General features: G+C 34.4%; 1 protein-coding gene across 1 annotated transcript; it reads left to right on the top strand.

The window, feature by feature from the left end:
* Nucleotides 1-1320: 1320 nt before the first annotated feature.
* Nucleotides 1321-3342, top strand: LOC103576999 (piggyBac transposable element-derived protein 3-like). Its single transcript, XM_008557463.1, has 2 exons — nucleotides 1321-1337; nucleotides 1575-3342. Exons 1-2 carry the CDS (start codon nucleotides 1321-1323, stop codon nucleotides 3340-3342), a joined length of 1785 nt encoding a protein of 594 aa, XP_008555685.1.
* The last annotated feature ends 13058 nt before the right edge of the window (nucleotides 3343-16400 follow it).

The following is a 16400-nucleotide window of genomic DNA, read 5'->3' as shown; positions in this document are numbered from 1 at the left end:
CGGTACGTCGAATACAACAAACCAGATAAGATTTACAATTAAAATTCTATATATATAATTTATACACTCTCTCTCTCTTCAGCGGAAAACTTTTATCTTAAATAAGTATTAAATTTATCATTAAATAAAACCACCATTAAATTTCTAAACTAAACGTAAACAACCAAAATTAATTGAAATTAATTTATTAAATTAAACTGGTTGCCTTGTCGTTAGACAATTATAAAATTATAAATAAAGGGGAAACTTGTAAATATTGGGGAACTTGTTAAATGAATTATTATATATATTTATAAGGCAATTGAGTTTTTTTAAATAAATTTCTTTTATCACCAGCGTTCGTTAGAATAAGTAATTTTTCAGCAGCCGCGTGTCCGGTCGAAACGAGTCGACCCAGCTCTGAGATCCATTTTCCCGCGCTCAGAACCAACGACAGCATTACTAAACTTACAATTATTATTAATAATTAATCAATTATGCGGGAAACTAATTAACTGTGGTTCGTGGCTACTGGACACGAAGTAGCCAGGGCCCACCGTTATAATCTACTGAGGAAATCAAATTACAAATTACAAATTTTTACTCAATATAATTGATATTCAACTTATTATAATAAAATAACTCAGCTTCGATTATTTATCAAACAAATACCGCGATCATCTCTACTGAAGGACCAGCGATAGCCAAGGCAGACAATGATGACACAATTGACTTACCGGCGCTGACACCAATTTACTTCTTAAGTTTTTCAACTATAAATATAACATAAACTGTGTTTTTACTTTATATAACAAAATACTAATTATTCAAATTAAAGAAACTTTAACTAATTTGATTATTTTATTACGGCAACTGGGCCAGAACAATTTTTACTAGAAAAATATTGAACAACAACACGTCCTAAATTTACAAAAACCTGGTCCTCCCTGACTATATTTTTCGTTAATTTTTCCGAGGGAGGGGTATCACTCACGTGTTATCCCCTCTCATGACCTCGGACCCGAAATTATCAATTAAAAAAAAATATATAAACTTGTCACACGACCTGAGTTATATGATAATAATGAATTGAATATTATTTTCTATTTATAAACATAAACATAATAATTATTAATCCTTTAACCCGTATCATCCCAGTGATCCATTATTGGATCGGTTAGTTTAATATTTTTTTTACTAAAATTTCGTGAACGCAGCCATTTTTTTTGTCTATGGTGGCAGCACTGACAGTTCTTGCCGCCATATTCACTTGTCAGATCCTCGGTAGGCCGCGAAATTTGTGTTTTGTTACGCACTGAATTTTTTGGAAATTGTGAAAAAATGTCTCATCGCCGAATGTAAGTATTTCTTGTTTTTTTTTTAGATAATTTATAATTATTGTATCGTATTTATATCGGCTAGGAGTTGAGTTATCATATTGCAAGACAGTGAAATGCACATTTAGCTTATTTACATTTATTTTTTACTTTTATACGTACCGATCCAATAATGGATCAGTAGGATAATATGGATATGGAACATTTTATGTAGTGACATAATTGTTATTTTTGAATTTTGCGTTTATTTTGTTTTAGATTGTCGGTAAATGACATAATATCGCATCTTGAAGACAACGATGACGTATTGTCAGCAGATATTTACATAACACCCCCAGATAATTACGACAAAAGTGATGAAGACAGTGGAGATGAGGAGTCTTCGAACATAAATCACCTGTCCAGGCAGCAGCTCTTAGCACAGGCTGAGTTTAGGGCTACTGTATCTTCACAGTCTAATTTAGATATTATAGAAAGCGTATCAAATGAAGTTTCTATAGATAATAATACACACGGCGACTTATCAGTACAACCACCGGCAAAGAAAAAAAAATGTCCAGCTACCCGAAAGTGGAGGAAAGTAGATATTCCAGTGAAGACAGAGAAAACATCAGAGCCACCACATTTCTTAGAACACCTAGATACTCCTGTTCACTTTTTTGAACTTTTTTTTGACGAAGACGTTTTTGAATTGATTCGCTCTGAAACCGAAAAAAATGCTATTCAAAAAGGTTACCACAATTTCAAAGTTACAACTGAGGAAATAAAACGATTTATAGGGATTCTCTTGCTGTCTGGTTACAACAGTGTTGCTAGATATCGTATGTACTGGGAGCAAAGTGTTGATTGTAATTTTCAAGGTGTGGCAGCTGCTATGCCTAGGAACAGATTTGAAGAACTATTACGATTCTTTCACGTCGCCGATAATAATAACTTAGCTCCACAGGACAAGTTCGCGAAGGTTCGTCCTCTCTGGAATCTACTCAATAAGAGATGGGTAAAATATTATCCCGGTGACAGGAATCTAAGCATTGATGAATCCATGATTCCATATTTCGGGAAACATGGGACGAAGCAACATATTCATGGTAAACCCATTCGGTTCGGTTATAAGAATTGGTCTATATGTACTCGTCTTGGATATTTGATATATGGAGAGCTTTATCAAGGGGCAAGCACAGGAAATACCCACCCAGAACTTGGTGTAGGTGCTTCTGTTGTTTTAGACCTCATATCCAAATTGCCGCCCGGTACTTACAGCTTTTATATGGACAACTATTTTACATCTTTACCCTTGTTGGATGAAATAAAAACATTAGGACACGATGCGACGGGAACGGTTAGGGCAAATAGGGTAGAAAAGGCACCCTTGAAAGAAGCGAAAGATATGAAGAAAATGAGCAGAGGGTCTTTTGACCAGTGTACAGATACTCTGACGAACATCACCCTCGTACGTTACAATGACAACAATATTGTTACCGTTGCCTCAACCGAATGTGGTGTGGAGCCTTTAGCTAAGGTAAAACGTTACTGTGACAAGCAGAAGAAAGACGTCGACCAACCTCGCTGCATCGTCAACTATAACAAATATATGGGCGGTGTCGACCGTTTGGATCAAAATGTGGGATGCTATCGTATTTCTATACGCCTGAAGAGGTGGTACTGGCAGCTACTTATGTTTCCTATAAATGTATGTATGAATAATGCTTTTCAGTTATATAAATTATCGCCAGCTTCACAAAACAATCAGCATGACTATTTGTCATTTACAAGACATGTTGTAACAACATATCTTCAGACTTTTCCTGAAAATTCTTCTTCAGTAAAGAAGCCTATTCCAAGATCATCTCTAGCAGTCATAAAACGAGTTCCAGTTGATATTAGGTTAGATGGAAAGGCACACCATATTATCAAAAGTGATAAACAAAACCGTTGTGGTTTATGTCATAAAAACACGACAATGAAATGTGGCAAATGCAACGTCGCCCTACACCAAAAGTGTTCTCCTGCGTTTCATACGAAATAAAATTGTAATACTAAATGTTATACTAAATGTTATATAAAATACTAAAAATACTAAAATTATATACTAAAAATAAATAAGATTATTCATAAATATCTTTCATTATTTACAGCAATCTTCCTAAAAAGCACACAATACCAACAATAAAATACAGTGGCATATTCTCCTACTGTTCCATTTTTGGATCGGTACTGTAACTGAAATACCGGAAATCGAAATTTTTTTTTTGTTGCATATTATCGATAATTAGGCTACTAACAAATGATTCTGAAAGTTTCGCTTCAATCAGATGAGTTTTGAGGACTTGGGAAGATACGGGTTAAACAATAAAATGATAATTATTTCAGTGCACCACGTAGCTGGAGAAAGAAATTGATTTTTATCTGCACTATATTGACTTACTCTTCCTTGAGTCGATATATTTATGTATGCTCTACACACACGTGTGCTACTGACTGAAATGAAGATATCGATTAAGTACATAATATTCAGAATAATTATCAAAACATAATTATAAATATAATAAACAATGATATCAATAAGTTCATAGTTAAATCATAATAAAATAATGCATCAAAATAATATAAATATTGAAATAATAATAAATTATACAAATGAATGCGCTTTATAGCAGCTAGGAGGTGTTGTTGAAATCACGGCGAAATGGAAAAGCGCGCGGAGCGATCCACGTTTCAATCGCGACGTGACAAACTTAAACAACAGCTATTAATATAATAAAAATAAATAATGTAAACAAGGGATGAATATAATAAAATGACTCATTTGAATTTCGATTGTTAATAAAAAATATAGTTTAATTTGATGAATATACAAACGCAAAAACCTATAGGAAATACATATATTTCAAGAACTAACGTTTCTTCATTTAAAGGTAGTTTACACTTCAAATACATATATTCATAAATATATATTTTAACACCAAAACAGACATCTACTGTTTCTTTCTACTCTTCTGAAGTTCTAGTCTCTTAGAATTTTATGAAGAATAACATATTTCGGCAGCAGCGAAATAGGGGGTGACAACTTGGCATATCCATCATGAAAAAATAATTCTCAATAAATTAAAACCAGAGCTAATAAAAATATTGATGTTTTCTTGGTGGTCAATGTCGGTGGACTTAGGGGTTGTTCACCCCCTAAATTTGATTTTTTTCGGAAAAACCCCAAAAAAACGTATCCTTTACTTTTTATTCCGCTTTTGATCGCCGTTTGTTCTGTTAAAATCCAATGAATAGTTTTTTTTAATAAAAGTTTTGTGAATTTCAACCCTTATAACTTTTGTTCTATTTATTTTTTTAATATAACAACAATTGCATTTTTCATTATTTTTCACTCCGAAAATGATTCCGTTGGTCCTATTCGATTATTTAAACTGCAAGTATGCGGAACTCGCAAAATAACCCTTTGAAGCCTAAACTTTGAGGGGTGGTTTCACCACTAGATATGTTTTCCCGCAGGTATAAAAAAATACATATCCCTTAGCTTTTGACGAAGAATAACATATCTCAGTTTCATCGAAATTGGAGAGGGACACTTGGGATACCTTCCTTGTTAGTAATCTTGTATGGCCCGGTGTACTTAGGTAATAACTTTTTACTATTACTGTTCAGTCACGGGCTTGACTAATTTGAATCAAGCTTCGTGCATTTCCGCTAAGTCCGGGAGTTGCTGAACTCGCTTCTGACTGAAGGTCAGAATGGTGCCGGGTCACTCGTTATTTGAGCCCGGTACATACAATTTCTAACTCAGGGCTGTGTCAAGACACCTTGAGAACCCGCTACAAGCTGGCCAATCACATAATTCGTTTTATATTGTCCAGCCAATGGAAGAGTTCTCTATCAACTGCTTCCTGTTGGCGCGCTTTTAAGCCAATGGGAAAATTCGTTATATGCAGCAAGGCTGCCACGTCAACACCAAGCTTCTCGACGACTCAACGACGCTACCATCTTCAAGATTCTACAACGTGCTTTACTAGTAGCTATCTCGTGTTCAAAAACCGCTTTACTAAATTAATTCTTTTGTGAGATAAAACAAATCGCTCTGCTAAATATCCTGATTATTTAGTCAGTAAATCAAAGCTGCTATTTATTGAGAATAAATAAATTGTTATTTGCGTGTAATTAGTATCTATATTAATTTCCGTGAATTAACCGCTCTCAACCACGTGTTGATTTGTATACGTGTGTTTTACGTTGCATTCGCTTTCGTGTGATAATTGTCGCATTCACTATTAAGCATAAGTTCTTACAATTTAAGGTGTAAATAAGTGTAAATAAATTCTCAAATTATTTATTACTAAATTGTGTGTAATTTTTAATTGTTTAAAAATCCTCACGCCTAAACCAGATCCTCATAGTATATTTGCTCATTTTACGATTACCATCATTGAAAGCGATCACTCTACGAGTCATTAGGAGGTCACCGCACGTAAACAGCTGAGAGGGAGCTCTTTTTTTAATATATCTTTCGGCCTGCTTTTCTCGTCGTCATTTTATAGACTGAGAAGCTTCAGCACGTTCATGATCCCGATCGATCACCCATGCAGTTTCTCCAATACTATTTAATAATCGCGACTCAGACGCATTGCGAGGCCTGAACCCGGCTAATAACTCCGACGGCAATTTCCCTGTGCTCGAGTTTACAGAATAGCATAGAAAGAATAGTTCGATTGTATTTTTCTACCTGCCCATTAGCCCTCGGAGTGGCTACGGCAGTCATCACGTGTTGTATCTGTTTATCAATGCAGAATTGTTTAAATTGGTTACTGCTGAAGGCAATACTTCTGTCCGTAATAATTCTTTTTGGAAACCCGAAACAAACACTAACGTATTCAAGGTGAATTCGCGCTTCTTCCGCATCTTTGGCTTTTCGACTCAACACTTCTCGCACATGTACGAGTCTACTGTTTTTTAATTGAGCGTATGCAAATCAATTATTAACTTCTATACGTAGAAGCCCAACATCTTGTATCGCGGCCGCTCTGTCTGCCGATTCGTATGGACTTTTGCTTAACACGTCTACGTGCGGCATTCTTACTTCGGCGTGATACTCAATACAACAGTCATACTTCTGCAATTGCAACCACCATCGTGCGACTCGAGGTAATAAATCTCGTTTCACAAAAGTCGCGCGTAATGCACTGCAGTCACTGACTATTTCAAATTGCACGCCAAACAAGCAAACCCAAAACCTTTGTAAGCTGCTTACCACTGCGAGGGTCTCGAATTCGTAAGAATGATATCTCTACTCCTTTTTAGCGGTTTGTTTACTGAAATAAGCAATAGGTTTCAAGGACGTGTTTTCCTGATATTGAACTAAAATTCCGTCTACATCGAGTTTATTTGCGTCTGTATGTAGCTCAGTCCCAGCCCCGGGACTGTATAATGCCAAAACGGGTCAAGACACTTATTTATTTTTCAATAGTTCGAACGCATGTTGTTGCTTGCTATCCCAACGTCGGACTCCTATTTTCTTTGTTCATTTCGTTAGGGGGATAGCATTACGAAAAAATCTACAAAAATAATATTTTACTATGCTCAGTTGCAACCCACATATTAAGAATACCCAAACTTTGGAAAAATTGAATTTCGTGAAGGTTTACCTAGTAATAACGATTTCAGTTCATATATTAACGTCAAACTAATTATTATTGATGATTTGATGCGTGAAGCTGGAAATCATACAGTTGTTCATCTTTCTACGAAAGTCAGTCATCATAAAAATATTAGTGTAATATTTAGGCAAAATATATTCCATGAAGGCCGTGGGCAGAGAGATATATCATTAAATGGAAACTATTTAGTGATTTTTGAAAACCCTAGAGACCGTTCACAAATGCAACATTTAGCACGACAAGTATGTCCAGAAAATCCTCTTTTTCTGCAAGAAATATATTATTATGCTACAGTTAAGCTGCATGGTTATTTTCTTTTTGATCTGAAACAAGCAACACCGTAAAATTTTCGTTTCCGTACGTGTATTTATCCTGACGATAAATATCAGATTGCATGTTTTTCTAAAAAATCTAAATAAGTAATAACTTTTATAATTGCCTTAATTATGCTGTATAACAATATTGGTTATCGTTCAGAATCGATAAGAATGCAAAGCTTTTCCCAATGGCCCATGCTGTCGCTATCTCCAGAAAAACTAGCAAATGCTGGTTTTTACTATAAGGGCGAAGGCGATCCTGTTAAATGTTTTGAGTGCAGAATAGTAATATGTGATTGAGTTGAAATAGATAATCTCTTGAGTGACCATGGGCACTGGCGATCAAATTGTCGCTTTATTCGCAACTTGCCTTGTGATAATGTACCAAAAGGTGTAGATCTTAGAACAGTGTCGTCTGAAGAACAAAACGTATATCGTCCGCGTTACGGTGAGGAGTTTAGACCCAACGCCGTACCAGATACAACTGGCTAAAACAGCGTATACCGTAATATTACAAGCGATAGTAGAACCGTAATGGCAAAGAAGACACCAGTCGAGAAAAAAAATTAGTTTTATTACAGGCTATGCTCTTTTTATTATGCTCTATGACTGAAGAACAGAGACAAGCTGTGTTGCGTAAGGCGGATACTGCATTAATAAGGTGTAGTTGTGAGTGTGCTTTAAACATCTTACAAGATAGTGTACATTTGAGACAACAAGAAAAACAAAAATTAAAACCTCACGAGCAAGTTTTGAGAGAATTAGTTTCACTTAACTGTAGCCTACAACAGAAAAAGAGAATAATTGTTAAAAAAGTTGGATTCTTACCGCTTTTTTTTTAGCCCCTATACTTCGCAACTTATTATCCAACTTTATATCTAATTAAAATGGAGTATGCTCGTAAAATGGTACTGGTTCCTGAAGAAGCAGTTGTTACAGGCGATATTGTAACAAGAGCAGCTGAAAATTTAACAGATGTGACTACATCACAAAAGCTAAGTATACAAACTACAGGACCAACTCTACTAAGGTTAGATAGTGAAATGTATCGGATATCATACTCTGATGCATATCCAGACGATCCCACAAAATGGTCTACTTATTTACAAGTGTTAGAAAAGTATTTAAGACTAATAGAAAATACTTTATATCATCTACATATCGTCATACAATTATTGAAAGTGTACCATCTAAATTTCAAAATGAAGCAAAATTATTGCTAAAGAAATTACAAAAGTTACCTGATGATATATCATGCGATTCTAATGGCTTAGTTACTATCAATAATGAACCAATAATAGGCTCGAATATCATAGATCTTATAAATCACGCTATGCGACACAGAAAAAATAGCTACGCTATTGGTCAACGTCAATTTTCCAGAATTCTTCGTGCAGCGCATATACCTCGTGAATACATGGGAAATCATGATTTATTTCATTCCCGTAGTATATCTGCATGAACACGAACGAATTCATTACGACAGACCTCTAATAATAACAAAATTAGTGAAGAAAGTAGCTCCAGCATTGAAAATAATATCAACAACACAATATTAAATAAAACGCGGTTACGTGTAGACATGTCTTTTGAATACACGCTAGGTTCGCATAATCAGTATGGGAAAGATGCTTCACAATGCCTGAAAATAAAATGTGTGAAGCTCAAATATTTAAAAAATTAGAAAAAACTTACTATAACCCGGTCCATTTTGCCGGTTTCATTGGTAGTGTTAATTCTTTAAAACAGAGTATTGAATCGAATCATATAACGGACTCACTTAAAAAAAGGAGTGTTCAAAAATGATTGAAAAAACAAGAAACCTACAGTACACATCATATGAACAGACACAGGTTTAAAAGAAGATGTTATAATGTATCAAGAATTGACGATGTATGGGAGGCTGATTTAATTGATGTTCGCAATATTTCATCATACAATAATAATATTTGTTATTTATTATTTGTTATCGATGTGCTGAGTAAGTTCGTTTGGGTGGAACCGGTAACTAATAAATCAAATATGGGTGTCACACAAGCTTTTAAAAAAATTTTGAAACGAGCAAATTCACGTAAACCACGATTATTGCAGACAGAGGTAAAGAATTTTTGGGCAACTTATTTCAAAAACTTTTAAAGAAACAGGATATAATATTTAGAACAGTTAGGAACCCGGATGTTAAAGCAGCCGTTGTTGAGCGTTTTAACAGAATTTTTGAAGAGAGACTATGGCGGTATTTCACACACGCGCGTTCAAAGACATTTGTTGAAGTTCTACGAGAAATTGTCTATAGCTACAATGATGCAAAACATAGTGGTATAAAAATAGCATATGAAGTTAACAACGAGAACGCTGATGAAGCATTTCATAACTACAAAGACGGTATGTCAAAAGAGCAGTAAGACAACCCAAATATAATGCTGGTGAATTGGCACACATCAGTAAAGCGAAAGCACCGTTCGTGAAAGGGTATGAAAGCGGTTGGTCGAAGGAAATTTTTAGGATTACGTCTGTCTTTACATACAGGCAACCTATAGTATATTTATTGAAAGATTTAAATAATGGAGTGATAGACGGTATTTTTCACACTGAAGAATTATCACGTGTCCGGTAAAATGGCAAATGTACGTGATAATTTTTACGTTGTTCTACCTAGTAACAGCAGTATGCTATATTTTCCTGAAAACACGACTACAAAATTTGTTACACGGTTATCGCATACCATAATGCTACCAGGTGAATGGAAAGTTGGATTGACAGAAATTCAAACACCCATGACTTTTCTTTATATTACACAGGATAATAAAGGCAGTTATTTAGGTATAATTAATTATGTAAAGCCTAGTGGTATAGAGGACAGTATTTCCGAAGTATGGGAAGACAAAGTAATTTTAGGCAATGTGCCTCACGGTGTGTATAAATCTATCGAAGCACTATTAGAGGCTATTCATAAACAAAAAGAGTTCTCTGATCATATCATATAACAGGGATTTTTTAAAATAAATAAATTTTATTTGTAAATTAATATTTAAATTTGAATTTGATTCGACTGTGCTCTCGGCCAAAGCATTTCCGTTGTCCCCACGCCGTCGACGATTGATAATATGAGACTCTATTAATTCATTGGTACACTTGGCCGTGCGACGAATGGGTACTCTACGGGGGCCCCGAGTCCCGCCGTTTCTAGAAATTTAAATTCGTAAAAAATCTGGATGTTACGAGCCTGACATGGGATTGAGAGTGGGGAGCTGCTGGCTTAACGGCGCACAGAGAGGCACTCGAGCGTCACTCCCTGCCGAGAGCTGCGAATAACCAGTCACCATAGTAGTCCGGTATTTCTCTCTCTACACAAAATCTATAAGACTTAATTACAATTTATGGTGTGTACGGCAAATGCAGTGACCTCTTTGCCGAATTTCTCCAATGTATCTGCCAATTTTCATCCTTTAGATCTATAATTGGAAAGTATTTTGAATCTTTCAGCTTGTCTAACGTAGCTTGGACCTGTGGCAGTGGGTAGGTGTCGTTCTCCGTCACTTCATTGACCTTTCTAAAGTCTATACACGCTCGATGCTTTTTGTTTTTCTTTTTCACTATCACCACCGGTGATGTCCATGGACTTTTGGATGGCTCGATGACCTTTTCCTCGATCATCCTGTCTACTTCTGTTGCGTAATTGCACTATATTTAAATTCGAATATTGTTGCACTTCCAGCAGATAGAGGCTGCACCTACTGGGGCCTCGTGGCTGTAAAATTTAAACTTGGATACGGTTCCTCCTTGGAACATTAATGTCGAAGCAAACATTCATACTGATGCGGAAATAATAAATGGAAATTCGGAAAATAAATTGGGCGAAACAATTAATAAAAGTAAACCAAAAATAATTGCGACATTAACTCGTCATTTATTTTTGGACCAATTGATTCAATTAAACCACACTTATTTGATGCTTCTGTGTTTGCTGATAGGTATTTTAAACACTTTGAAATCGTTCCAAATCAAAACGGATGGACAAATCAAATCAAAGCGTCATATTTAGGAGCTTCATTAAGAGGAAAATCTCATCTTAGAAAAATGACCGTCGGACGATTCAAGAAATTATAATAAAATTGAAGAAATTTTAATATCGCGATGTGGAGAAAGAAAATTTTCTGATGTTTATTTAAATGAATTACAAAATATAAAACAAATATCTTACGAATCTCTCGACAGCTTCGCTGAACCAATTGATAGGCTTACTCGACTCGCATATCCAGACTTATCAGATGATGTAATTGACCGTCAATCGTCTCAACAGTTTGTTAGTAGGTTATTAGATTGGAGATTACAATTTTCATTAAGATCTGAAAAAATTTTCACTTTCAAGAAAGCTTTGGAAAGAGCTTTAGGACTAGAAACAATTTAAAAATTAATTTATGGAGAAACGAAAAATACAATGTAATCAAATAATAATTTTAAACATTCAGATAATTATAAACCTAATCTTAAAAGAAAGTCGGAATTTGATAATAACAGTCCTAATCTTAACCGTACTCCTGCTCTTACATGTTGGAACTGTGGAAAAGAGATCATTTTCAAATAGATTGTAAAAATCCCCGAATTCAAAATCGAAACTATCAACAAAATTTTCAGCAAAATAAAAGACCCATACATAACCAAAATAATAAAACTAATCAGCATCAGGAAAACTAAGTGAGGTTTATCGAACGGGGGACGGATTAGCCTATTCTATCAAAATAATTAAATTAGACAATTAAAATCCCGAATAACACTCAATACTACATGAGATTATTAAAAATATTCCTTGTAAAATGAATATTAATACTGTGGCTGACATTACTATCGCTAATGTTGATTTATTTAAAGATTTACCAAATAATAATTATAAACCTTATCAAATTTTTTCTGCATCCGGTGAAGAATTTCCATATAAATTTATTCACAAAACTCAGATTAAAATTTCGAATGTCTCCATTGATTTAGGTAATGTTTTTTCCGAAATTGAAGAGAATTATTTACTGGGTAATGATTTCTTATAAAAATCGAAATTAATAAAAAATTTTAATAAACTTTTAAATAAAAAATTTAACAATAAAAAAAATCGGTCTGTCGATTGACCCTGTGGGCCAGCCCCAAAACGTCCCGCCCGTTTCGAGCTCCTTGAGCTCGAAAAATTGTTGTAAATATATTTTCGAGCTCTTCAAGCTCGAAAATACTTTTGTATGCCTTTGTTTTCGGAAAATAACGTTTTTTACCATTTTTTCTACAACGATATCTCTCGAGAGAATAAACCGATTGAAACGTTCAAGGTGGTAATCGACGCGTTTTATTGATTTCTATAATTGATCAGATTTTGAAATTGATCCATCTAGTCGTTTTTGAGAAATTTCCAAATTACTAAAGAAAATTGTTTTTTTTTTTTTAATCTTTCGTTAAAGGTTTCTCTTGAACGAATGAACCGATTTTGATTGTTTAGGCGGCATTCGACGCGGCTTACAAAGTTTTAGAGCTGATTAGATTTTGAAATCAATCCATCGGGCGAATTAAAAATTATTCAAAAAAAAAATAACATTTTTGAAAAAATTTTATTTTTTAAAATATCTCTAAACGTACCCTACTGATTAAGCTCAAATTATCAGTGTTTATAGTAAATAACAAGCCGCGTCGAATGACACCTCGAAAATCGAAATCGGTTGATCCGTTCAAAAGTTACAGAATATTTACTTACGTACGTACGTACATACATACATACACTCGGACATCAACTTGAATTTAGTCAGAATAGCTTCCTAGAACCTCAAAACGTCGACATCTGTTGGAATTTCGATTTTCACAAATCGAACTGAAACCAATAACTTCCCGAATCTTTGAAAACTTGCAATTTTCTTAGCGGGAAGTTATTAGGTGTACAAAAAAGTTCTACCCGTTTTTTGTCAAAAAAAAATATATTTAAAAATTTTAAATAAAATACAAATTTTAATCAAAATAACCACCATCAGCATCTACTACCCTTTGCCAACGCTCAGGCAACTGATGGATCCCACGGCGATAAAAGGCTTGATCTTTTGTCGAAATGAAATCATCTATTGTTTTTTGCATTTCGTTTCCATTTTGTAAGTGTTTGTCAGCCAAGTAATTTTGCAATGAACGGAATAGGTGAAAATCACACGGTGCGAGGTCTGGTGAATACGCCGGGTGCGGTAAAACTTCCCACTGTAAATCATTTATAGTGTGGTGGACGATTGAACTTCTATGAGGCCTGGCGTTATCATGCTGCAGTATCAGTGGTCGAGGTTTTTGTCCCGCAAATCGTCTTTTACTGTTGATTTCATCTGCTAATTTTTTTAATTGACAACTGTAGCGTTCTCCAGTAACGGTTTCTCCTGGCTTGAGTAACTCATAATATAGCACGCCCCACTCATCCCACCAAATACAAAGCAATATTTTTTTCCCAAAAACATTACGTTTTGGTGTTGATGTCGTTGGTTGTCCTGGGTCTACCCAATGTTTTCGACGTTTAGGATTCTCATGGTAAACCGACTTTTCGTCCCCTGTTACAAGTTTCCACAAAAAACTTTTTTTTTTATGTCGTGAAAGCAACGACAGGCAGGTGTCAACTCGTCTCTCTCGTTGTTCTGGAGTTAATTCATGAGGTACCCATTTTCCTTCTTTTTGAATCTTACCTAAAGCATGTAATCTTTCAGAAATAGCTTGTTGAGTAACGTTCAACTTTTTCGCAAGTTCTTGTTGTGTTTGTGCAGAATCTTGATTCAGTAATTCTTCCAATTTCTCGTCACTGATTGTGGAAGGTCTTCCAGAGCTTGGTTTATCATTTAAATTAAAATCTCCGTTTGTGAATTTCCGAAACCATCTTCGATAAGTACTGTCATCAATAACACTGTCACCATAAGTTGCACAGATTATTCTTTGAGCTTCAGCAGCACTTTTTCCTTGATGAAATTCATATAAAAGACAATGGCGGATATGCTCATTACTTACTTCCATTTTTAACTTAATAAAAAAATATATATATCGAAGATTAATATATTAAAAGTTTGATGAATTTAAAGAGTACAAACAGCTGTGCATGTACATATACGTATTCATAGCTAACCTATAAATAGCTGTTAGATAACTCCATCTTTGAAAAACGGGTAGAGCTTTTTTGTACACCTAATAAAAAGATCTACATAAGTCAATTAAAAACCAAAACAAATTTCTTATGGCTAGAATTTTTGAAAAAAGTTTACGATTTATCAATTTAAAATTGAAATGATTCACAAAAAAAAAAATTTAATAAATTTTTATTAAAATATCAAAATATTTTTGCAAAAAATAAAAATGACATTGGCGTTTGTAAATATATTGAACACGATATTGACACAGGAAATGCTTAATCCATTAAACAATCACCTAGGCGTATTCTATTACATTATAGGAAAGAAAGAAAGATTATAGGAAACATTAAAAGATATGACAAGTCAAGGCGTCATTCAACCTAGTTCTAGTCCATGGGCATCTCCAGTCGTATGTAAAAAAAAAGAAGATAAAACTCTTAGATTTTGCGTAGATTATCGACAATTAAATCAGTGATAAAGAAAAAGGCTACTTCAATTACTCATCACTTGGAAATTATTGATCAATAATAGGCACGGTTTGGATTTCAGTCGTCGATTTTAGAAGCGGATACTGGCAGATCCGTAGAAATAAAAAGGATAGGGAAAAGACAACATTTTGCATAGGTGGTCAACTTTGGAAATTTTTAGTTCTTCCGTTCGGGTTATGTAATGCCCCAGCTACTTTCATCGAATTCATGAATATTGTTTTAGAAGAATTAATAGGAAAATTTTGTAAAGTTTATATTGATGACATCATCGTTCGTAGTAAAACTTTCTCAGAGCACCTCGAAGATTTAGAAATTATATTTGACAAACTTCTTCAAGCAAGCTTAAAGATCAATACAAAAAAATGTGTATTCTTCCAACACAAAGTTCCATTTGAAGGTCATGTAATTTCCGGATATAAAATTGAATGCGATTCAAAGAAAGTTGAATCGATTACCAATTGGCCTATTCCAAAAAATGAAACCGATCTTCGAAGTTTCTTAAGACTCTGCTCATACTATCGGAAATTCATAAGAAATTTTTCACAAATCGTTAAGGATCTTCATAAATTAATTGAGGAAAAAATATAGTTTATTTGGGATGATTAAGCTCATCAGGCTTTCGAAAACTTAAAGAAAGCTTTAAGTACTGCCCCTGTTCTAAGATCTCCAGATCCGAATCTTCCTTTCATTCTAGATACTGACGCTTCTTATTTTCAATTAGGTGCAGTGTTGTCTCAAGGTCATCGAATTAAGACTCCCGATGGTAAGGAGCAAGAAGTTGAAAAAGTAGCAGCTTACTATAACAAAATATTAAATAAGTCGGATATAAATTATTGTGTTACTAGGAAAGGATTATTAGCTGTTTTAAAATCAATAGAACATTTTTGTCATTATTCAATAAGGGGAAAATCATCATTAGAACAGATCTGCTGCATTAAAATGGTTGTTATCTTTTAAAAACCCTGAAGGTCAAATGGCTCGTGGGTTAGAGGTTCTATTTCAATATGATTTTGAAATTGTTCATCAATTCTTATGTCGCATCTCTGGAATGATTTGAGATCTGAGTTGGCGAGGAGGTCAGCTTCACATGCAGGATAAATGACAGTTTTATATATTACAAAGTTCAGTTTGCAAATATATGATCCTTCTTCATGCGGGTTGTATTAGTAATATTCGAAGTGTCAAAATTAATTTGTTATTGAGTAATTCATATTCGAGTTTCATTAACTGGGAAACTTTTTCGTTGTATAGGTCCTGGACAGTTATAGGAAATTGATGTTGTGGATTATTTTTAATGAATTTTTCCATGGCTTCTTAGAGTCTTTTTTGACTAAGAATTCTTGGAGGGATTTTTCTGGCTGAAGCGAAATTAACTGCTTCCAAAACGTCCTTCATATAAGTACGGTAGTCTTCGAAACAACTTCGAGCCTGGGCACTCCAAGAACTCAGTCGCATATCGTAGTGCGAATCTTTAGGAGAGGAAGCAAGAACGATTTTATTG

The sequence above is a fragment of the Microplitis demolitor genome, chromosome 9 (assembly GCF_026212275.2).
Source record: "Microplitis demolitor isolate Queensland-Clemson2020A chromosome 9, iyMicDemo2.1a, whole genome shotgun sequence".
NCBI classification, from domain to species: Eukaryota; Metazoa; Arthropoda; class Insecta; order Hymenoptera; family Braconidae; genus Microplitis; species Microplitis demolitor.
The sequence above is the reverse complement of the archived record's forward strand: the minus strand, read 5'-3'. Positions and strand labels throughout refer to the sequence as shown.